This window comes from Ursus arctos, unplaced genomic scaffold (assembly GCF_023065955.2).
Source record: "Ursus arctos isolate Adak ecotype North America unplaced genomic scaffold, UrsArc2.0 scaffold_21, whole genome shotgun sequence".
NCBI classification, from domain to species: Eukaryota; Metazoa; Chordata; class Mammalia; order Carnivora; family Ursidae; genus Ursus; species Ursus arctos.
In genome coordinates, this window is record NW_026622886.1 from 19,491,394 (window position 1) to 19,516,866 (window position 25,473).

The 25,473-nt window shown below is 45.4% G+C and overlaps 1 protein-coding gene across 1 annotated transcript in view; it reads right to left on the bottom strand.

The window, feature by feature from the left end:
- Nucleotides 1-25,473, bottom strand: part of PLXNC1 (plexin C1) — a 142,391-nt gene that overhangs the window by 111,360 nt on the left and 5,558 nt on the right. Inside the window, exon 2 of the mRNA XM_026499885.4 lies at nt 11,159-11,299. Within this exon, the coding sequence (XP_026355670.1) occupies nt 11,159-11,299 (141 nt within the window). The remainder of the gene's footprint in view (nt 1-11,158; nt 11,300-25,473) is intronic.

The following is a 25,473-nucleotide window of genomic DNA, read 5'->3' on the forward strand; positions in this document are numbered from 1 at the left end:
AGAGACAGCCAGCGAGAGAGGGAACACAAGCAGGGGAAGTGGGAGAGGAAGAAGCAGGCTCCCAGCAGAGCAGGGAGACCGACGCGGGGCTCGATCCCAGGACCCTGGGATCAGGCCCTGGGCCGAAGGCAGACGCTTAACGACTGAGCCACCAGGCACCCCGAGACCACATGCTCTTTTACTCACTACATATATGGGCTGAGGTATCATGTTCTTTAAGCACCTCTTGTCTCAGTCTTCCACAAGGCTAGTAAGAAAAAGCACAGTCATGCACACATGCGCGTGCGCGCACACACACACACTCACACGCCACCCTTCGGTGCTGGGGCAATATCCTCACAGGTGGAAGCTCCAAGTCCACAATTCCTACCACAGCTGGCTTTACAAGAAGCTACAAGTGACAGCTTCCTTAATACTATGCAAGGAGATCTTAAAACCAAAGGAAGTCGGCTTGACATAGACTCGCACAGGTGACTGATTCTCCTATACGATTCTATGTACGTACTTAGGCATTTTAAAGTAACCAGAGCAACCAAACAGGCCCAAACAGGTAGGTATGTGTTTATATATAAAATATAGCTAAATGGGGCTTTGAAATTGGACATACCCAAGTTTCACTCACCTCAGTCAATAAATATCTACTGAACAGCCCCTATGTATCTGGCATGTACTAGGTGTTTGGAAAATGGCATTGAGCAAACGAGTGGAGGGTGAGGGAGTAGAATCTTACTTTCATAGAACTTGTGTGTGTGTGTGTGTGTGTGTGTGTGTGTGTGTGTGTGTGTGTAGGGAGTGGTGGCTGACAGTTAATAAGGAAATTATAAACTCTATTAGAAGGTGATTAGGTCAAAATCAAATGGGGTAAAGACACAGGATATATGCCCAGGAAAGGCCTCATTGAGGCGACATTTAGGTGGCTACTTGCAGGAGATGATGGAGTGCGTCATATCTGGATAACACAAGCTCTTGGATAAGCAACCCACTGGTGCTGAGGCCTTAAAATCTGATGTGGTCAGTGTGGCTTGAGCAGAACAAGTGAGGCAGAGCGCAGTGGGCAGTGAGGTAAGAGGTGTGTAACAGAAGTTCTTGTAGGCCCATATAAAGACCTTACTCTTCAGGTGAGAGAGAGGGAGCCACTGCAGGGCTTGAGCAGAGCGGTGACAGTGTTAGGGGGCAGGTTGGGCGCATAAGTGTGGAGATGTGTCAGGAGACCATTACCCTAGCCCTGGAGAAACAGAACGGCAGCTTGAGCTCAGGTGTGTGTCCTTTCAGTATCCTTTCAGTAAGCTGTGCTACTTTGAACTAGTAACTTACTTAACCCTCCTGGGCCTCAACTTCCTTATCTCTAAAATGGGGCTATGAATGCCTTTTTTATATACAACTGTTAGGGATCATAGGAGAATTATGAAAGATGCTTAGCGTGTAATAAATATACAATGGATAATAATGTCAGTAGATTGTAAGCTCCTTTTGAGACCATGCCTTAATCTTCTTTATACCATCCCCTTGCCCAATGCAATAATTTCTAAAATCAAAGGTGTTCGATATTTTGTTGGTTTGAACCCATCCATATATGATATCCACATTTGTGTCTCTACCCCTGAGGACAGCAGTGATGTTGGGCACACAATTTTCAAAGAAAAATTGGCCCGAGACTCTTTTCGGACAAAGTCTACATTCATGCATCTACCAAGCAATAACGAGCCTGTACCACATATCCTGATGACAAGCACATATTTGCTATTTTATCAAAGCCTCCTTATCATTTTGGTACAGCGAGCATCTTCCTATGTAGGCCCCCGCTCCCAGAACCGGGGCCTGAGTCTGGCTCTGTCTTGCAGCGGTGACTTCCTTCCATCATCTGCTCTGGGTCAGGTCCATTTGGATTTGGTACAACTGGTAGCTCACTAGAGCCCATGAACTGCCACGAAATGCAGGAGCAGCTCTGTAAGAGTCAATCTCAGTAACTAAAATAGGACTTTTAAAAAAGGAGTAGCAGCAGTTAGGTCCCAAGGGAGGTGGAAAAGGTCTGCGCCTCAAGTCGTGTAAAAATGACAATAGCTGTGTCATTCAGTCCGGTAGCCACCAGCCACATATGGCTAGTGAAGTTTAAATTAAATTTAAAGTGTAGAACTTCCGTTACACTAGCCACATTTCAAGTGCTCACTAGCCACATCTGGCCAGTGACTACCATACTGAAAGTTTAGATACAGAACATTTCTATCATCATGGAAAGTTCTATTGGACAACACCGGCCTACTGAGAACCATGAATGCAGGGAAACATCAGGCAGGCACTGCCCAAGTGTGGGCCCGCCAGGTACTTGTCTTCCCATCTCTAATTCATAGTCCTTATTAATCAGCTCACATACAAACAATTGATCAGGTTCTAGAAAGTGGTCATAGAGAAGAGAGGAAACAGGAAGCCAGTTAAAAAAAAAATTGACAAAAATGTTGTCAAGTGCAGCTCAAGAGAAGACAGGCTGCTGTCCAGGAGGAATTCATCACGTCAAAGGCATCATTGGGCAGAACTACCTATGAAGCATTCGTGCCAACAAAACCAAACCTGAACCTAATCAAGCCTGTAGTGCGGACTTTGATTTAGCTTTAGGAAGCAGAAAGGGGAGGAAGCAGCTGAATGACCCCACAAGAAAACAAACAGCCCAATCCACAGCGTGAGACATTCGACAAGACAGCAGACTTCATTTCCCTGTTCAGTCAATGGTGATGGATAAAGGATGGGATGTGGCCACTCCAGACTGAGAGACACAGGGCCACCACGGGTGATTTGAGGACCTTGTTTAGATACCAGTTTGAACAAAAATAAGTTTCAAAAGATATTCTTGAGCCAATGAGGAAAATTTAGCTATACAAATGCAATATTAGGTAACTCTAAAGAATGACTGATAATTATGTTGTGGTAATAGCAACACGGGTATGGTTACTTAAGAAACTGAGCATTGTTTTTTAGAAATGTGTAACGCAACACGGAGGGGTGAAATGCCACTGTCTGGGATTTGCTTCAAAATAAAAACATAATTTACAAAACACCACCACTCATCCATTTTAAGTGAGTTAGAAGCTACGTTGTAGTTTTTATCAGGACTTAATTCTTAGAGCAGGGTTGATGCAGATGGGTAAGGGCTGTAAAGATCTAGTTTAGGGAGACTTTCATTCTTCTGCAGATGAGGCACGAGGATTTTCCCTGGAACTCCGAGTTATGGCAGGAAAGCCTTTCTGTGGTACTGCGCACCAGGCTCTCCCAACCAGTTTCCTAAATGAGCTACCTGAGTGGCTTACACTGAAAGCCGTTCCTGATAACTATGGATGCTGGCCTGAAATTGGTATGTTTCCCTGATGGTGGGAGTGAGACTTCCCTGGAAGGTAATTTGGCATCACCTATCGAAATTATAAAGCACATACCCTTAGACCCCCACAGCCCCTCATATATATGTTGAAAGACATATATACATGGAGACTTAGTGCATCATACATTATATGCAAAAGATTGAAACACCTTAAAGTTCCAGCCATAGGGAGCTGATTAAATATGATATAAACAGTGTAGTACTATTTAGCCATAAAAATAATTAGGAAGCTTTTTGTGTATATGTTTAACACACTATATATTGCATAAACAAGTTTATATACATATATAGCATGTTTAATATGTTGTATATTTGACAAAATGGGAGAAAGACTATCTTCCCCCTTTTGCTTGCAGACATATATAAAATATCTCTGGGAAGATACCCAAGAAACACATATTCCTGTTTGCCCCACAGGTCAGGAATGCGTGACTTTTACTGTATATTCTCTTGGTTCTTTTGAATTTGGAACAATGTCAATGTATTATCTTAGAGAATAAATACATAAGACTTAAATTTGAAAAGTGGGGCGCCTGGGTGGCACAGCGGTTAAGCATCTGCCTTCGGCTCAGAGTGTGATCCCGGCGTTATGGGATCAAACCCCACATCAGGCTCCTCCGCTGGGAGGAGCTTCTTCCTCTCCCACTCCCCCTGCTTGTGTTCCCTCTCTCGCTGGCTGTCTCTATCTCTGTTGAATAAATAAATAAAATCTTTTTAAAAAAATTTGAAAAGTGAGGGTGAGTGGACCAAATTGTTTTTCTTTTTGCTAGATTCCGCAGAGAAGGCTCTCCATAACCCTGAAGACAGGACAACAAGAACTTCTCATTTTCATGAGAAGGGGGCCCAAACATGCTACATGGAGGGGTCGGGGTCTCTGCCGCTGTGGTCCTCACCTCTCTCAGGTAACTCCAGGACAGGAGAGACATGGCTTTCTTTCCCCTCTAGATTTCTATTAATATCACCTCCTCCCCCTCCCATCCCCACAGCCCATCCCAGGGGCATCAAAACAACACTTGGGATCTTCTAACTGCAAAATTCATGTCAACATCAACACAGAGAAGAAAGCCAGCAAGACTGGAGCATGAGAAATGTTCCTTCCTCAGCTCAGTTTAGCTGCGCAGCCTTGGAGAAAGAACGCGATCCGTGAAGTGATTCAGGAAGTAACAATGAGTCACAGCAACCCAAAATGGGTTGAGTTTGGTATAAAAGCAACTCCTCCAATTCATACACATTCCTTGGGCATGATGTGGATTTTTATCTCTTGCTTCTGGAATACCGCTTTAGTATAGATCTAATCTGAAGTCAACCTGAGCCTCTGCCATGCTTATTCTCATTTACCCCTTCATCCTTTACTCTCAGATGTCACCTCCTCTGAGAAGCTTTCCCTGGTTGCCTTTCTACCTCACCCCACTGTTGTTGCCTACCCATCAGTCCGTTTCCTTCAGAGCACTTACTAGTGTCTGAAATGGCTTTATTGCTGATGAATTCAGTTACAGATTTTCTGTCTTTTTCTTCCCACCATGAGAGCAAGGGGTTGCCTGTTTTATTCATTTTTGTATCCTCAGCACCCAGAATAGCGTCTGGCACATAAAAGGTGCACAATAAATATTTATTAAATGAAAAAAATTCTATTAGCATTCAAGATTTTTATAAGGCTCTTCCGATTTTTCCAGCTGAAGCCTGTGTAGAAAACAAATTTTCCCCGATGGAGAATTTCAGTTTGTGTCAACATATTGTTTCTGTTGACATCTTTCTGAAGCCTCATGGTAGGCTATTAACTAGCCTTGGGATTTTTGTTGCATACAAAAAACCCTCCCAACTCCAGTCCTGAAATGTGTAGTGTGTGAGACTTCTACACCAGACAGTTAACGTTACAAATTCAACACCACCCACGGAAAGGATAGCCTGGTGAGGAAAATGGTGCCGGGGGGCGGGGGGGGGGGCAGAGAGAAAAATTAAACAAAAGACTGTTTCTTTCTTCTTTACTATTACCATGACATGGAAAAGCCATGGGTGTTCAAAAAGCTAAAATATATTCTCCAAATATCTTTCTTTATGCCTCACTCTGTTGGACTAACCAGTTAAAGGGCAACGAAGCCAATCTTCTCATTAAAAAAAAAAAAATAGTTTCTAAGAAATGCTGCGAAGGGGACATAAACCATACATACACACACATGCACACATGAGAAAGCAAGGTAATTATCCAACAGTGTTTAATGGGCTTTAGTAGTTAGGAGTAATAAAGGTGAAATGTAAAGATTAAGGCAAATTCCTCTTTTATTTCCAATCTACTTATTTCAGCATAAGAGTAAGAGAAGAGGACAGCTTGAACCACAAGTTCTCAGTTTGTGGATCACGTGGCAGTAATAGTTCTAAACTGGGGAGTCCCTGCAAACTCACGAACTAGAAAGAATGAGCTGGAGGTGAACTTGAACTAGCTTCATATGACACTCTAGACAGCCAATCATGGAGGCCATTTCCAAGTTTTGACACTTCCTGCTGTTTTGACTTTTTGATCCGTTACCTCAGCTCAGCCATCTCCACCACCCATACTTCCGGCCCCAGGTCCTGTCCTGGGTTCTGCATGGCCCCCTTTCCTTTACTTGAACATTCTGTGGGAATAGAGAGCTTGTCCTTATAAAATATTTTATGATTTTTTGTTATGTCTTCTTTTCATTTGAGAAGTTTAAAACCAGAATCAAGGCAGACCAGGTGTCACACACTTTGCCTTCTGTGAGGATAGAGAAGAATCTTCTGGAACTGGTCTGAATTTTGCTCCACGGTTTGGATAAATGAAATCCACCGGTGGGAACAGAGTTTTGAGGGCCACAGAGATAGCCAGTTCCAACTCGAAGCAGCGTGAGCAGTGCCTCTGTGTTCAATATGGGGAAGGGATACGCATGATAGGGCTTCTACCCTGAAACCTACTTCAGCCCTAGGGATGTTGGAGAAACCCCAAAACTAGCCTCCTACTACGAGAGCCATTCCAGAAATCATCTTGAACACCGACTTCCTACCTTTGCTCTCAAAGAGCCCCCGGGGGAACAGCTGGGGTCCCACAGAGGGTTCAGAGGCTCCCGTGAGCTTCTTGCAGCTCTGAGAGGAGGCTCTGTCTTGTTCTAAGAAAGATGTCTGCACTCTGCTGGGCTGCCGACACATCCCTAAATAGGAGCAAACTAAAACCACAGAAGCCAGAGCCCCTTCTCATGAAACTTCAAATACTTGCACCTCGGTATTAACCCAGATACTCCGATATTTGAAAGAAAATTTACAAAACAAAACAAAACAGTTCCACAAATTCCACCAAGCTCTACAGATTGCGTTTTTAATTAGCAGTGCAGTTTGGTTTGGGGGACGGGTTGCATTACTTCCAATCGCCTTGAGCAAGTAACCTAACCTCTCCGAGCCTCCTCGGGTCTTTTTTCATTTATAAAGTTGGGGTTGGTAACACTATTGACTCAGGAGCATGGAACCTGAGTTCCATGCAGACACTGGCTAACCCATGCAGACACTGGTTCTAATGCCTGGCACAGAAGTTAGAGCTCAGAAACGTTCGCTGTTATTATGCCTTGCCTGCTGCCTTATCTTTTATGCTTACAAGAAAGGTTAATGGGCATGCATAAAGTTACAAATGTCAAATTTCATGCATATTCCATTATTACTTATTTTACCACCTGGGAAAGCTCAAAATATTCAATTCTGCCCTTGAAATAAGGACAATTTTCTTTAGGCAACAGTCAGCTCAAAGGAATCCAAACCCCAAGATAGGCTGTACCACAATCTGGACAAAGATTCGGCGGGTGTTTATAAAAACCAGTACGCCCTGCAGTGTGGGGCCCGCAACACGTGAGATGTGAATCCCCAAAAGCTGACTTCAGCGTGGCCGTCCTCTCTCAGCTGATCTCAGTGGAGACGCTGACAACTAAGAAAGTATAGCGTGCAATCTTCTTCAGAAAGGAAGTAAAATGAGGAAATAACCCAGGGGGGAAAGAGTGACGACACAACCCAACTCAAAGCCACTAGGATCATGCTTCAATAAAACAAGGGGGAGGATTACACTGTGAAAAGGACACTTTCAAGTCCTAAATTCCTTCCATTTTTCTAAAATCTTACAAGGGGACCTAAGAATAAAAGCAGGAGAAAGAGGGCAGTGAAGGCATTGGCATATCTTGAAGTCTCTCAGTAAAATCTTACCTTCAGAGGTGTGGCCAGGTCACCTGCAGGCAGCACAGGTCTTACAGGACACTTGAAAAGTGATTCAGTATCTCCGCCTAAGCCCAATGTCATGCTTCCACATTACAGAGTGTGATACAGCTATTTAAAAATACTGTTTACCAAGGGTTTGCCATAACATTTTAATACAGGCATTTTTTTCCCCTCATTAACTAAAGGGAAAAAATGGGTGCAAAATTGGATAGAGTCTGACCTCAACTATGCAAAAAAAAAAAAAAAAAAAAAAAATCTAAAGGCTGCCATCAGTTGCCTCTACGTAAAAGAACTAGGGGTGGGTTTTTTTCCGTTTTCTCCTCACCGCCTGTTACTTTTTAACTTTCTCTAGGAACATATATTACTTTTGTAGTAAGAAAAATTATTTAAATAACCTGAGGTTTAAAATTGCACCAAATTATGTTAAAATTCTGTGAGGTTTTCAGAGATGTAAGTTAGTGTGTGTGTGTGTGTGAGAGAGAGAGAGAGAGAGAGAGAGAGAGAGAGAGAGAGTGTGTGTGTGTGTGTAGTGGTAAAAAAAAAAAAAATGTCAATTGGCCCCCAACTGCTGTTTCCTGCCCCTCATCCAACCAGGCATATACTACAGTGCCTGGCGTCTGTCAAAATGCTGCCAACTCTTGATCACTGGGAAACTGATGAGTCAGGCTGTGGGTGATCCAAGCCCTCTTTCTTCTCCTCCTCCCACCGGCTGCCTCGGGTTGAGTTTTGTTTTTCGTTGCTCATTAGTACCTCCACTCTGTGGCTTAAGAAGCCAAGCTTGTGTCTATCAATGTTCGTCTTTTCTAACAGTTCTGGTGACAAGTCTGGCAAGGGAGAAGCTTGAAGTGTTTGAATAAAGGGACTCGGGGATCATCTGTGCCTTCCCAATCATCGACACAATCCTGGGTCTTGGGACTCTGGGCGATTTCGCGGGCTGCATCCAAGACTCTGCGCACAGGGTACACGGGGAAGTCTTGGGAGTTACTGGGCTGGTCTAGGGGGCCTGGCGGAGCCAAGTCAGTCCAGATTTGTCCCTCACAACTTCCTCCTGGGGGAAGGGGCCTTCCTGAGTGACGCCTGGAGCAGGGTTTAACTCCCAGGAAGTTACCGTGCCATTCAGGTATTCCTTCAGTCAGGTGGTCTGCCTCCTTCGAGAGCTGGGATTCTTCCCGGAGCTTCTAAACACCCTGACCGACACCCCAAGAGCATGGGTTCCCCGGCTTCGCAGGCCCCCAGGGAACCCTCAGGGAGTGCTTGCCCTTGCCCGGGGCAGAGATTACGAGCTCAGTGTGGCTCGGGGGAAGTCAGTGCAGACTCTGGAGTCACTCCAGGTTCAAATCTCTGCTCGGCCATGTGTACCCTGGGCAAATCATCCACGTTCTCTGGGCCTCCCTCCCCGTGTCGGTAAAACGGGCCTGGTCTGTAACTACCTCACGGCGTCGTGGAGGACAGAATTAGTTAGAACATGTCGAGTGACAGGCACAAGGGAAACACTGCACAAACGTCAGCAGCCACGAAATAAACCAAAAAGCCAACCTGCCCATGTTATTTGGATCCTAAAAACAAGGCCGCAGGTCCGGCTTTGGAAGGCGCAGCCCACACCGACGCTGAGGCGAGGCGCGCTTCAGTCAGCCACCGCTTCTCGCTGGCCGGGCGCTGCAGCCCAGCCCAGCCCAGTGGCGCCACAACGTCCGGCAAACTGGCCAGATGCACCCCAGCTCCTGGGGTGAGCCGACAAGACAGGCGGAACCCGGCCGCCCCCCGGGGAACGATTTACAGCCAAGTGCTCCCTCACCTCCATTTTACCACGAAGCCGTCTGGTTGGCCCGGCTTTGGGGAAACAGTGTTCTTGTCACCAAACTCATCAGAAATATCCTCAGTCTGAAGAGATAATTGGTGAGGAGGCCCGGGAAGGATTGATGGCAGCTTCCTCTGCCAGGTGAAATGGGTCCAATCTGCCTGCCCAGGATGGTGGAGGCACGCACGTCACCGCACGGCACCAGGCAACTCGTGTAGAAAGACTGATGGGTGTTTACCTTTCCCCAGGAAACCAAGCTAACGCAACAGGAAAGATGATCAATGTATATTTTAAAAGAATGTGTATACAAACAAACTCCCTCCCATATGTTACTGGGTTTCCTCCAAAGAAAACAGATTAAATCAAATGCCTACCAGGCACGGAGCATTGTATTAGGCTGTGGGGATTCAGGACCCCCTTCTCGAGAAGCTTAAAAAATCAAGCTGGGGAGGCGAGACAAACATGAGTGAAAAGGTTGGGCATCAAAACAAGACATTTGTAATGAGCCCAAAGAATGAGACAGCTAATGAGTATTTCAGGGGAGGGGAAAACATGATCACGCCAGGCTTTGGAGGCCTCAGAGAGGAGGTGGAGCGCGAGCCGAGCCAAAGCACAGATACGGAGGATTCAAGAGGAAAAAGAGCAAGCCATCCCAGAAGGGGGTACAGTGTGAACACAGGCGGGGTGGGTGGGGCACGACCAGACTACACAAAGGACATCAGGGCAACAAGCAAATAGGTTTGGCCAGAGTGGGGGATAAGCTCACAGAAGACGGAATTAGAGACCATCAGGACAGAAAGGGGTTTTGTAGCTTGTCTAGCACAATCTCATTTTACAGATGAGGAAAGGGAAGCTCAGAGAGGTTAGACGATTCACCTACAGTCACACAGCCAGTTGTCCATGGGAGATCCATTGAGAAATCAAATCTATTTGTACTCAATTTAGAATCTGAGCTGACAGTAAATCAACTGGCTCCCGGGAGGCAGAGGAACATCAGCCCATGGTGACAGAAACTGTGCCGTTCCCAGCCACGAACGTTGATGCAGGCCACAGGAGGTGTTCAATAAATGCTTGCTGATGAAATTGATAAGCTGGCCGCTCTATCACTCCAGACAAGTCATTAGGTATCCCTGAGTTTATTTTCCCCTCCTCCCACTGCCTCCCTGCCCCCCAGTGAATAAAAATTCCAGCTTGACCAGTGGTATACCAATACACTGGGGAAAAAATAGTCCTCTGAGATAAAAGTCAGGGGGAGTCTCAAAGGATTTCAGGTCTCTAACCTCTCCATGGTGTGGGCACAAAGGGCAGAAAACAAAACCCCTCCGTGGGTGGCAAGTAAGCTGGAGGGAAGGAACACCTGTTTTTTCTAATTTTCGAGCCTTATAATCCCTCATCTGTTTCAAGTTGTGAGAAATCAGGTGCATTGTACATTTCCATTACAAAGGAGATATGAACCGAAAGGTTTAATGTCTTAGGAAGGTGGTCCGGGGGAGGGGGAGGGCCAGACCCCCATTTACCTCCCCTAGGCAGCTTATGAGCAAGAGAGGGAGAATAACTTGGCACGCTCCTGGGAAGCAAGGCAGCTGGAGTTTCATTACACAGCTAGGGAGCCCATCACATGCAGATTTCCAGAAATCTCTTTGTGGTCATTTTTGAGGGTCTCTGAGCAGCTCACAAAGCAGTTGGTATGATCTCACATATAACCCAGAAACAATAAAAAAATAAATTTAAAAGCACAAAATGGATCACTGTGAAAACCGACATTGAAGAAGGCACAGAAAACCAACCTTAAGTAACTGGCCATCTCCAGTCCCCAAGAACAGAACAGTCCTGTTCATTACCACGGTGCCATAAACGGATGTCAGGTCGGAATGGATCAAGGTAGATGAGGCGATTGGTTGGACTCTCTCGGGTTGCTCCCCTTCTTTCTGAACATGCACACAAACGCACAAATGAAAAAAAGATCATTTTTAACAGCGGTAATCACTCATGCCCACCTAGGGAGGCTCCTCCTTGAGCCCCAGATACATTTTCTTAGACAAGATCCCCAGGAGCAACCACTTAGCCCCTTTATCTGCAGGATCACCACGCTTGCCCAACCCATGGAAAGCCATTTGTTTACTATGTATTAACATGTATTGATTGCCAGCAGTGAGCTAGCCATCCATTTAACACTCCCCCAGCTGATATATGAAACCAAGTTCCACTTTATTGCCAAGAAAGAGCCCACTGCTGAATTGGGAGGGAGACAATATCATGCTTGGCGGTTTGCACGATCCTGCTGCAAATTATCTGAGCTAAGGATTGGCTCCTGTGAGGTTAAACAAGCCACTTCCCAAGATGTGAGGCAGACCGTCCTATTGGGTGTGATGGCAGAGAGGAGGGACTGTGGATTTACCAGACGGATGCAATGCGAAGCCCAAAGACAGGGTAATTAATTCAGAGGGTAAAAAGGGAAAGATACAGTCATGGCTGGTGGCTAGGACAGAACCACAGAGCTAAAGAGGAACTACGCGGAAGGGCTGGATGTGGTGCTGATGCTCTTGAAGAAGAAACCAAAAGCTCAACTTCCAACCCGAAGGCATTTCAATGGTCTGCAGCACTGCGCACACGCAATCCCATGCTTACTCCTGATCATTAGCTAAAGCCCCTCTTTAAACCCAGGGCAGAGAGAGTGGCGACCAAAATGTCTTGGTCTTTCTTGGTTCAAGGCATGAAGGCTTCACGCTGCTTCCTGCTTTCAACGACAGGAAACTGAGTTTGTTACACAAATCTCTGGAAGATATGGAGCTAGAGCGAGCCGTTACTGTCGGCAGCTACTGAGTGCAGTGTGATAGCATACTTTATCTGCCAGAGCTCAGTTCCCAATTGTACTAAGGTTTCCAAACCCACATTTTCAAGTTTTAGCCAATGGGAGAGCTGGCAAACTCCGGGAAGCCTCCCTGGAACTCTTAAAATTGCCCTGTTTGGGGAGAGGGGAGGCGCGCAGGGGGAGGCTAAGACTTATTAACTTCATTATATTATTGCTGACAGTGTTTATGTCTTTCAATTTATGTCTTATTAAACATTCATTATTTTTAAACCCACCAAGTTTCATTAACATCTAAAGTAAATGGATTCATGGACTAAATTGATTTCTGAAGCCTTTAAAGTGCCGTCTATATTTCTCTGTTGAAGTTGCACTGGGAAGAAAAGATAAGCTAGAAGGGTTTCTCCGATGCCGTGATCACTTTTCAAGGGAAAGATGTCGTAACCTAAGAGAAAGTGACTTATTTGCATAAAATACTCCATAGTGAACTCAGTTTAAGAAGATTTTTGGAAAGCCCATTAGAGATTTTTTTTTTTTTCCTGTTAGATACTCTGCATGCAGTCGGGGAAAATGAGGAACTGTCCTGTTAAAATTGAAGTTAAGAAAAAAAAAATCTCTATGGGTCTGAGAATCAGAACAATAGATCACTGTTTAGATAAGGATGCCTCATGACTATGAGCAGAAAGAGAAAAATTGGATGACCTTTAGATTGAAAAAAATAAAACCACACCACACATCTTGCTTTAAAAGAAAACCAGAATTGTTCAAACTTAAGATCAGCTGACCATGCCTATTACTCTTATTAAATATTTGAGCATTGCAGAGAGGCTAACTCAAGAGAATTGGGTGTCATCTCTCTGGGCATCTGGAATGTTCTAACATTGCTATCTTTGACTGGAGGACTCCATTTTCCCTCATCCAACGGCACAGAAAAAGTTATGGGTATGGATTGTTGATTATTCATCCACAAGGACCAAATGGAACAGTGAATACCTACATCTGGCATACAATAGATGCTTAATAAATGTAGCCATTTCGATTAGCCAAGAACCGTGACATCACAGGGAGCCTTTGCGGAGGCTGGATGAGATATTCTGTTTGTGATAATCTGCTTAGAGCCAAAACAACAACAACAACAAAACAAAAACAAAACAAAACAAAACAAAAAACCCAGAAGTGTCTCAAAAGCCGTAAAGGCACAAGGACAAAAATTGCTTCCAAATTACCATCCCATCTTGTCCAGCATCCTTCCCTGACTTCTGACCATTCCTTAATAATTGTAGTTTTCCAGATTAAGTCCTGGATCAGTAGCACAGATAAGTAGTAGAGCCATGACATCAACAGTCCTGAACTTGGGAACTAGTGGCATAAACAAACCTCCTGGAACTTGGCGGTCAGAGAACTTGGGTCTCCATTCAAGTTCAGTTCGCACACACTGGCTGACCCGGGCCATTTATGTAACCCTGTTGGGGGTCGGCTTTCTCATTCGTGAATAGGACTCATGATTTAGCCTGACTGGTAGGGGGTTGTGAAGAAGACACAATAGTGATAGCAGCAGTACTAACGTGCTGATACACGCTAGCTGGTATCAGTAACAAGTACTTGCTGTGTGCTACCTGGAGTATTTTATCATCTTACCTAATCCTGGCTCTGTCACTTCCCTGCTAAGTAATTTCATGCACATTATTTAACCTCTCTGTGACTCAGTTTCCTCCTCTATACAATGGAAGTGACGATAATGACTGAGAAGGCAAGCCCCGGTGAAGCTTAGAACAGTGTTTGGTGCACAGAAATACACAATCCATATTTGTTTTCATTACCTCATTTTAAAACACCAACAGTTGCTGCCACACTCGTGGCAGTTACTCCCACCTTCTTTGCCACGAGAACCCTGATCTTGTCCCAGTAGCCTGGGAAACCATGATTGGTCTAACCCATGTAGTAATGCGATTCCCCACTGCCAGCTATTTGCTTTCCTGCTCCTTCGAGCTACAGGTAGCCAGTTTGGGCCAGTGAGATGGAAGTTCACTGGAGGGGTTTCTGGGAATAAATCTCCTCTAAGAAGCTGCTCTTGAGGAGAGCCCGCCTGCCTTCTTCCCTCACTTGCTCCCTCTGAGATCTGTTGTGTGAGGCCACCGTGCACAGTGGTGGCGGCCATTTTGCTTTCATGAAATTCAAGATGGAGGATGAAAATCAACATGCTAAAATCGGTGCAGGGGAAAATAAAGGCTCTAGGTTCTTGACTCCTCCATGGAGCACAGCTTCCAACCTTTAAATGTTCACGAACAACAGATGTTACCATTTAAGTTGTTGTTGAACGGGTTTTCCATTACTTGCAACCAAAAGCAGGTTGCTGCAAGAAATGAGAGTCATGTTGGACAGGACACCAGACTCTAGCTTTTCCTCCGCAACAAGGGACCAAGAACTGGCTAAGCGCTTGTTCCTCTCACCACGGAGGACCTCGGCCACAGTCAGGATCGTATAGCCAATTACAACAGTGAGCCTGGAAGAAAATAGGAAAGAGCTGGCTTGGACCTCACATAAACTCTAAGGGCTGCTCTGGCTGAATGGAAATGGATTCTTTTGTGCTAGAAACACACAGAAATGGACAAGTCCCTGTGAATGGAAAAAGGGGCCCTCTGAGTGGCTTTCTTATCCTCATTTCAGCAAATGAAAACAAAAGAAAGACAGCCTTCAGAGAAACCTCCTCACAAAAGTGAAGTTAATACCTAGGGAGTCAAGCTGAAAAAGGGGTGAAATGTGCAGTCGGCCTCCTGTGTCCAGAGATTATTCTTACTCCTTTTTTGGGGCCTATTTTCTATCTTGCCCTTCTCTCCCCTTAGGGCATAATCGCTAATGTTGCTCTCAGCCTATTCTGTCTAGTTTATTATGTGTAATTTATTTCTGAATCCCAGCCTCTGCTTGTTCGTCTGTGTGTAACAAGGTTAATGCCTTGTAATGATGCTTTTGCCAGTTCTGCCTTTCATGACAAAATCCAATCTTGATTTAGCTCTAAACCTTGTCTCCCCTTTGGGCTTTCTTGGTTCCCTCACAGTTGTCATTCTGCTTCTCCTGCCTGCCATGTCTAACCACAACGTCCCGCCTACACTTTAGCCCGAAGAGGGAAACTTTTCTCAGTTTGAGGGAAAAAGCTACCTGGTCTCAAACAATGTTTGGGCTCAAAAAGAGAGAGGCTTGGGTTCAACATACCGAAGTGGAACCGAGCCTACTGAGAAGGGTGAGTTGGTGTGCATGTGTGTGTGAGAGAGAGAGTGTGCATACAGGGAGTAGTGGGCCTATCGCCAGGGAAAACAGCTTGACCTCCTTGCAGCACCCTTATGTGACCTTTCATTGACAATAAGCACTCCCAGGGCACAACTCTAGGGGGCTCCAGTCATGTATTCTAGGGTGAATGGCACCCTCCAGAGTTGAGTAACACTGAGGCCCTGCTCCCACCGTGCAAAACACGGCCTGACTCACCGAGGCTCGTGCAGGGTGTTCACAGCCCCGCTTTAGCTATTATGTGAACAGCAGAGGAAATGTGCACAGAAGTGGGGCCTCAAGCGTTAGGGACCCAGCAAGGGCAAGCCTTCTACTCCTAAGGTACTAGAAAGACTCCTTCATTTTGGTTTTTCCCTTATGGGGCCAGGAAAGATACCAGCTGGGGGCCTGCTAACTCCTTGTACCTTGATCAACTGCCTCTCGGGCGGTTACTTCTGTATTCCGCTCTCCTTTGGAATATACTTATTTTGAAACAGCTTCTTCACCATTTCCTATAACTTACCAGGGGTCCACTTACACTTGGGAAACCTCATTTGGAGCCCTACACTCAAGATCTGTGTGTGAATGTGTATACACATACACACACACACACACACACACACACACACCCTCCTCCCATTCTGTCCCCTACAGGCTGCTTGATTTTGATAAGTCCCTGAACCTCACTGACCAAATCTATAAAATGGACATAATAATATATATGCCCTGCCTATTTGAGCCTGTAGTGAGGCTCAAATGAAACCATGTGTGTGAAAATAAGTAGAAAACTATCTTTATTAAGCTAGAGAGATGGAAAGAACAATTTTTCACCCAAGTTAGTGATTTCATCAGCCATTAAGACTCCTGTTGCTTTTCTTTATTCTTCTAGAGTACACAGCATTGCTTGGGTTCTAAGTTTATGGCATCTCTCTGATCATCTGAAGGAAGAATTTACCCTGGGGACTCAAATGATCAAAAGGAACAGTTCAAAGTGTGCACAAGGGGTGGAGAAGTGAGTTTAGGGACACGGCCGGGCAGCATATACACCAGCAGGCAGCTTGCAGTGGAACCACAGGAAACAGAGTGAAGTTGGAATTTTGCGTGTTCCCAATGGCTCTTCTACCCTCTCTCCCCCCCTCCAAACTCCTCAGTGTCCTTCAGCCTTAAAGCCCTACCCACCATCAAAGTCCCACTCTCCAAGATTTCTCCTTCCTTCTTCCTGCTTTACACCATTTCCCCCATCAAAATCTCCATCTGCTCCTTGTGGCTAATTTCAGTCAATTACTTATGAAAAGAACCTGACTCAAATAATTCAGAAAAAGAGATGAATGGCTGACAGTGCGGGGCGGGGGGTGGCATTTTATACATTCTTACAGTGGAAAAGCTCTCAGTGCACCAGTGTTTTTCCATGAGGAGGCTCTGGCGTTCTAGATGCAATATTTCTTTATCATGGGAGCTGTCCTGTGTGATACAGGACTTTGAGCATCCCTGACCCCTGTCCATAAAATGTCAGTAATGCCCCCATCCCGTCATTTGATTAAGTATGAAAGCTCCTTCCCCCACATCTCTACATACTAAGTAAATGACATCCTCCTCCTTGAGAACCACTGAAATCTATCACAAAGTTTCAGAGTTGCTGGAAAACGATTATCTAGATGTTTCTTGCCTCCAACCCTGTTCCTCTCTCGTCTTCCCCATCACGATGAAAGGCACCACCAACCACCCTCAGCTCCTCTCTGTCACTCCCCACAGCCATACCTGAAAAATCTCAGCTGGATTTGCCAACAATCTCATCTGTCTTATCCATCTCCACAGCCCGCACCCAGGCTAAGCTCTCTCTCTCTCTCTCTCTCTCTCGATCTGCAACAGCCTCCTGATCTCTCCCTTTCAACCTACAATCTTTCTCTGACCAACAGTCAGAGTGACCCTTTAAAATATAAAACACGTGATGTTACTCCCTTGCCTAAAGTTCTTTACCACCTTCTTATCACACTTCGAACTAAATCCAGTTGTCTCCCCAGATCCTACCTGAGCTCATCCCTGCTGACTTCTTCACATTTATTCCCACCACTCCTCTCTTCCATCCCACTTCAGTTCCCACAGTGACTTTCTTTCAGACTTTTTAACACGTTACCATATTTCTGCCTCAGGGCCTTTGCACATGCTACTTCTAGTTCCCCATGCTTCATTTCCTTGTAGGCTGGATCTTTCTTTCAGGTTTCAAATTCAATGTCACCTCCTCGCAGACATGTAACTAGAGACCTTTCCATCCCTATTCCAGTTATTATGAATCATAGCACTCCACTTTTCCCTTCAAAATTGTTTTAAAACTTTATCTATTATCTGTCTTCTGGTAGACTCCAAGCTCTAACAATAGTTTATCTGATTCTGCAGCATACTCCTAAGCATCTGATATGTAGTAGGTTGCCAATAAATGTTTACTGAATGCATGAATAAATACATGGATCAATGTTTGGATTCTTTCAATCAATATCTTATCAGGCAACCTTGGTACATTGCTAAGTAGGTCTAATCATTACCGAGTTCTGCAGTTGAGGCAAAATTTGTCTTTGTAAACACTGGACCTTGGCTCTGCCTTAGGGAGCAATACTAAACTACCCCACACCTCTTACTACCATGCATCTTGGCCTTCTCCAAATTTTACATCCATAGTTGATCCACAAATCGCAAGAGAAAATTTCTGGGTCTCTTGCCCTCTCAGTCCATAGGCAGTCAACAGAGTCAGTTTACTGAAAATATGTCCCTACCATGTGAACAAAGTCCTTTAGGTTGTTCTCTGACCAAAAAAGAATAGATGGACTGTTTTTTCATGATTAGAATAGCATAATTTATGAACACGGCCTCGCACTGGGTTAACTCTTTAAAATAAAAATAGCATAATGGTAGCATGGAAGAATAGAAAGAACAAGAGACTTAGAATTTAAAAAATGTGGGTTCAAGTTCAAGCTCTATTACTTATGAGTCGTTAGTCTTTAGGCAGATCATTTAGCCAGTCTGAGCCTTTTCTCCATCCACCATCTCCTGTCCCCCGATCTACCACCCACCTACCCACCCATCACTTATGGAACACTTGCTCTTGGATAAGCGTGTGATCCGTAAAATACAAATGGGAATAAACATCCTCTCATCAAAGTAAGCCGACGAAATGAGTTTTGAAAGAAAACGCAACACTTTACATTTCATGCCACTGGTTTCAGAAACAGTCACTGAAATGAATGGTTTCAGGAGGGGCTCCGCTGACATCCACAGCTCATGGATAGAATTCAGGGATTAAACAAAATTAATTTACAGCTGAGCATTGAACAGCACAGGTGTTGGGGCACCAACCCCTTGTGCCAATGAAAATCCGTGTGTAACTTTTACTCCCCCAAAACTTAACAACTAATAACCTATTGACTCTAAGCCTTATTAACACATATTTTGTATAAGTATTATATACCATATTAAGATTAAGCTAGAGGAAAGAAAATGTTATTGAGAAAATGACAAGGAAACACATTTACAGTACTGCACTGTATTTATCAAAAAAAAAAAAAAAAAATCCAAGTGGACCTGCACAGTTCAAACCTGTGTTGTTAAAGGGTCAGCTATATTTTGGCTAACTCCAGCTGAAATTTAGCATTTCCTTTAATTATGAATGCAAGACACAGTAGTATTAACTAAACCTGTGCCTTTGTCACCAAAAGAAATCAGATATTTCCATATCATTTTGTAGCTCTTCAGGTATCTCAAAATATCACTTATGCTCATCTCTACTTTGAAATTATGGGCATTGCTGCTAGATTCTGCTATTTAATGTGTTAAGATATATTACTACATCTCGGGGTGCCTGGGTGGCTCAGTCTGTTGAGCGTCCAACTCTTCGTTTCGGCTCAGGTCATGATCTCATGGGTCATGAGATCGAGTCCCACAACCGGCTCGTAGCTCAGCAGGGAGTCCTTTGGAGATTCTCTCCCTCTGCCCCTCCCCCTACTGACGCAGGCATGCTCTCTTTCTCTCTCAATCAATCTTTTAAAAAAAGACATAGTACTAGATCTCAAATTGAAAAACACAATTTGATAAGTCAAGCAGAGAAAGACAACTATCATATGATTTCTCTCATCTATGGAACATAAGAACTAGGATGATCGGTAGGGGAAGAAAGGGATAAAGAAAGGGGGGGTAATCAGAAGGGGGAATGAAACATGAGAGACTATGGACTATGAGAAACAAACTGAAGGCCTCTGAGGGGAGGGGAGTGGGGGAATGGGATAGACTGGTGATGGGTAGTAAGGAGGGCACGTATTGCATGGTGCACTGGGTGTTATACACAACTAATGAATCATCGAGCCTTACATCGGAAACCAGGGATGTACTGTATGGTGACTAACATAATATAAGAAAAAATCATTACAAAAAAAATTCAAGGAAAAAAAAAGAAAAACACAATTTGATATATCTTTGTATCCATATAACTGGTTCATTTTGTAATTCTGTTTTTACTTTATGCACCTAAAACCATTATTCTGAGAAGTATCTACAGGCTTCAGAGAAGTCCACAGCACAAGGGCTCCCTGGGGGTTGGAGCCCTTGGGGTAGAGGACAGAGATATTGCTGCACACGGGAGGCTGGCACTCCATGACACCTACAACCACGGGCGGCCCTGGGCTATGTACCCCTCCCGTTGCCTCAGAGAACCATGGGTCAGCCCTTGGAATCCAGTTTTTAAGACTGGTCACTGATGAAAAAGGAGCCTCAGGAAGATGTCAATGAGCAATGATTAGGAACAGCTGGTGTGTTTGAGAACCGGCTGACTCTTCCAAGACCGGGTGGGCGTGGGGTGACAGGAGAAAAACAAGAAAATTCAGCTTCATTCCCTCACAGGGAAATGCCCTTCCCTCTGGGCTACCTGGCTTCCTATCAACAGAGCTCCAGTGTCGCCCCTTCCTGGAAGCTCAGTTCACTGTGCTAGAATCACCCTCCTCTCCGCCAAATGGAGAACGCCTTTTCCCTCTGACGAACGTTTATTGAGGGCCACTAGGTGTGAGACCATCTTATGATGCTTGGGAGACAAAGACAGACCTGGCCACTCCCCTCAAGGTGCATCCAGCCCCGACAGCACCGTGGTGAGCGGAACACAGAGCGTGGCATGTTCCCAGTCCCTGACTTCACTGCCACCCGCCTGCATGGTAGCTCTTCCTGGTGTCCCAAAGGCATCTAAAAATCAACATGAATTCAACTTGTCTTCTAACTGGTCACCAAAATGTCTCATTCTACATCTTAAAAAGCTATTTCATTGTATCCCTCCCCTCCACCCTCACTGCCACCACCCAGGTTCGCGTCACCCACATCCCTCATTTGGGTTATTGCAATCCACAGAATCTGTGTGACTCTCTCCATGTTCACCATCACCACTCGAGACCGAGGCGACATCATTTCCCGCCTGGACCACTTCGGGAGCCTCCCATAGCTTTTCCTGCCTCCTCCAGGGCCCACCACCCGTCCATTCCCCACCACATTATCTAGGGACTCGACTCCAATTATTTCACTTCCCTTCCAAGGTTCTTCTGTGCTTTAAGAATAAACATCCTCTCCTTCCCACAGCCTGCAAGGCCTATAGGATCTGGCTGCTGCCGCCTTCTCCAACCTCCTTCCCCAACACTCTCCCCTCACCGCCTCCCCAGTACTCAACCACGCTAACCTTGGTCTTCCAGCTGACCAAGTCATTCCCCTTTGAGCCCTTGCACTTGTCCAGAGTTCGAGGAGTGCTTGCATCCCAGTTCTCCATGGGGACATCTACAACCATTCTTTCTAATCTTCCTGGCATCGACTCGGCCTTCTTAAAGAGAACCTTCCCCAGCACCTGCTCAGCTCGTTTGCAGTCCCAACCTCAGCCTGGGCCTCTCGTTCCTCATTTATGAAATGGAAGTAACAGTATTACCCACTTCGTGAAGTGTGGTGAGGATTAAATGAGTTAATATTGGTAAAGTGCTTAGAACACCACTTGGTACACAGTACGTGCTCCATAAATGCTATCATTTCAAGATAAAAAGAACTCTTTATTTGCTACATGTTGTCTCCTCTATTTACCACGGACAGAAATATTTTTGCACAGTGCTCGGCATGTAATAGAAACTCAAGAAATTGTTCGTTTGAACCAGTGAGCATCCTTCTAATCAGCTGTTTTGCCTCTCCGCTCTTCTGAGTAATCGCTCTAGAACACCATCAGATCCCTTCTGCCTATCGCCCTGCTCTTGTCTTCCATCAGCCGTGGCCATGGCTCACTCCCTGTTCGGCAGAATCACAGAAGTTCCTCTGAGATGCCTCAGGGACAGGCAGGGGTGGGAGGGGCATGCTGCAAGGTTCTGGGCCCTCCTAACCCTGCTGCCCCCTGTGTCCCAGGGCTTGGCCGTGGTCTCACCCGGAGCAGCAGGTCAATGGTGATCTACTAACCTTTCTCTCATAACGAGCCTCTGGTTAAGATGGATTGTAAAAACCAGGTTTGGGAGGTCTGAAAATGACTGACCATCAGGATAAAATCCAGCCGCCTTTGCCCGTCTCATTAAGCCCGTGGCCATCTGGCCCTGCATGCTCATTTCTGGACGCTCCCCAGCCAGGGTGAGCTACCTGCGGTTCGCAAGCTTATTCAATGTCCCGCCTGTGCACAATCTGTCCCCTCTCTGGAATCCCTTCCTTGCCTCCTCCACATGGCTTCGAAACGCAGCTCCAGCATCACCTCTCCGAAGCCTCCAAGATCTTCCCAGGCTGAGTCTGACACTCCGTGTAAGGGCTTCCACAGTGTCTCTTTGCTATCTCTCCGCCCGTGTCTCCTGGCATTGTACAGGCTTGCTTCCCTCTCCCCCTTGCCATCAGGGCAGGATGGGCGACTGCCACCTGTGAGCCAAATCTGGCTGCCGCCTGTTTTGGGTTTGTTTTTTTTTTTTTTTTTTTGAATGGCCCACGAGCTAAGAATAGTTTTTACATTTTTAAATGGCTGGGAAAAAATGAAAAGAATATTTCACAAGTGAAAATTATATGAAATTCAGATTTCAGTGTGCATAAAGTTTTATTGGAACCCTGGCCCATTTGCTCATTTATGTATCGTCTACGGTTGCTTTCACACCACAGCAGCAGAGCTGAGCAAATGCAACAGAGACTGCATGTGGCATGCACAGCCTAAGATATCGGTGATTTGATCTTTACAGGAAAGGTCTGCTGACGTCTGCATAAGAGCATTGGCCAAGGTAGTGAGACTGGGATTCCTGGGGTCAAAGCCCCATCATAAGTCCACCAAGGAGAACAGTATCTGTAACTACTAGGCAGATACACCAATATAAAACTCAACTACAGACTGTGGGGGAAAAGGTCACAATTCTATTTAGTTTTGTGACAGTGTAAAAATTAGCATTTTCATCACGACAGAAAATTAAGACTAAAAGAACCCCACTATGAGCACACTTCATAAAAAGCAAAACAGAAAACTTAATACTACCATGATCCTACAAACAGGTTAGATCCATAACACCTACACATTGCCCCCATCCCGCCCCCCAGCAGACTTTGGGATTTCTCAGAGCAGGCCTCAGTCTTTACCAGCCACATGCCACCACATGTTCAGGGCAGACAGAGAACATCAAGAAGCTTAAAGGGAGGTAGAGATGGTACCACGCTATTGTAATCAACATGGTGGTCACAGTGTGGCTCTTCACCATTCCATTCTCAAGGAATCCGCCCACTGCACCTTCTGGGGACCATGTTGACCCCCTTCTTTTTTTTTTTTTTTTAAGATTTTATTTATTCGGCAGAGATAGAGACAGCCAGAGAGAGAGGGAACAGAAGCAGGGGGAGTGGGAGAGGAAGAAGCAGGCTCATAGCGGAGGAGCCTGATGTGGGGCTCGATCCCACAACACCGGGATCATGCCCTGAGCGAAGGCAGACGCTTAACCGCTGTGCCACCCAGGCGCCCCCCTTGACCCCCTTCTTCTTATTGGACCAGGCATCCTGCCCCAAGGACAAGAAATCCCTACCCTGAATTAGGGCTCTAATCTGGTGTGAAAAGGTGAGTTGGACCCAATGCCATCTCTTTCTTGGTCATCTCAATAAATAATACAGATTGTTGTTGCCAGTGGGTAGCCAGTGCAGAAGGTTAAACGCTATTGAGAGTTAGAGTGGGTATCAAAGCAGGCTACAGTATTCAGGGGGAGGGTGTGAGGGGCAGACGTTTGAGGAAGAGGCCACTGGATGGCAGGACAGAGGGAAGTAGCCATGCTAAGTCATGCTGACAGTGAAACCTTAGAACGAGCATCTGTTCGTCCTGCTGCTGAGCTTCTTCGAGCTGCCTCAGGTCCAGGACCTCCTTCTAACTCCATAGTAAGGAAGCCCCATCCTATTACTATTAATAGTCCTGATGGTGAGGACAGTAAATACATGCATAGCATTTACTATGGGTCAGGTAGTGTTGCTCCTTAATCCAGACAATAATCCTGTGAAGTAAATAGGGTGCTTATTTATAAAGAAACTGAGGTACAGAAAGGTAAGAATTTGCTCAAGGTCCACAACTCGTACATGGCAGCGTTGGTCCCAGTTGACCTGGTTCCAGAGTCCGTGCCTGTAACCACTACAGTCCTGCTCCCATTCCTAGATTTCCACATAATTCTACCTAGTTTTTTCCACGAAGGCCTCCACCCCCGATTTGAGCTTGCTTGAGTAGATGTTTGTTTCATGTAACCAACTGTGCCTAAGACAGAAATTTGTATGAGGACTGATGCTCTAAAGAGTAGATCCTCAGAGAATTTTAAGGTGTGGAGCTGGTTCTCATGTACAGGAGGGTGGAAGACTCTGGAAATCCCCCCCCACATCCTGGAATGAATTGCAAATAGACTGCTGTATACGAGAGGGGAGGAACTAATTAAACTGTGACCTTTGGGTTCCTGAGACTCTGACTACAAGCTCAAAAATGGAAAGGCTTTAGAAGGTTTTCTAGGTATTTGCTTTGAGCAATTAGAAGAGTATAAGGAGTGTAACAGACACATGAGAAGATGCTCACCGTCACTCATCATCAGGGAAATGCAAATCAAAACCACAATGAGCTATCACCTCACACCTGTCGGAATGGCTAAAATCAACACAAGAAACAACAGGTGTTGGTGAGGATGTGGAGAAAAAGCAGCACTTCTGTACTGTTGGTGGGAATGCAAATTGGTGCAGCCACTGTGGAAAATAGTATGGTGGTTCCTCAAAAAAGTTAAAAATAGAATTGCCATGGGATCCAGTAATTCCACTGGAATACTGGGTATTTACCCAAAGAAAATGAAAATACTACCCACTCAGTTTCTGATTTAGTAAGTCTGATGTGGGGCCCAAGAATGTGCATTTTTAACAAGTTCCCAGGCGATGCTGATCTGATGCTGTTGGTCCAGAGACCAGGCTTTGAGACCCATTGCCCTACAACATAAAGCCCTTTCCTCCTGTCACTGAAAAGCATGATCACGCATGTTATGAAATTATACCATAGAAATTCCAACCATGCTGGGTTTCTACGGTCAAAGTTAACTCCCAGATTGGTAAGACCAGAAGCCTGGCTCTTCCAATAAATGGGGATTTCTGGGAAGAGCTGGAGGGGTGGAGGATGCCAGATAGCCTGGGACTCAGGAAGAAAGAGGTCCTGACACATCAGACATTAAGAAAAAGCCAATGGTTAAGGGAGTATGAAGTGGCCAGACTCAGGAAAATGTTGCCACTAAGCACAGAAAATATTTCCAACATGATGCTGGAAGACCTGCATTTATTCATTCCACAAATATTTCTCAAGTCCCAGCTACACGCCAGATACCATGCTGGGTACTCTGGGTTAACAGAGAACAACACGTTACCGGTTCCTGACCTTCTGGGGCCTGCATTTTAATTGTGGTTGCCAATAAAGACAAGAAGACCTGTAACCCAGACTTAACAGGCCGAGACCTCTGGATTCAGGACGTGAGCTAGGTTGTGTCCAAGAACAAAGACTGCAAGCAGCCCCTTGAGGCCTCGTTG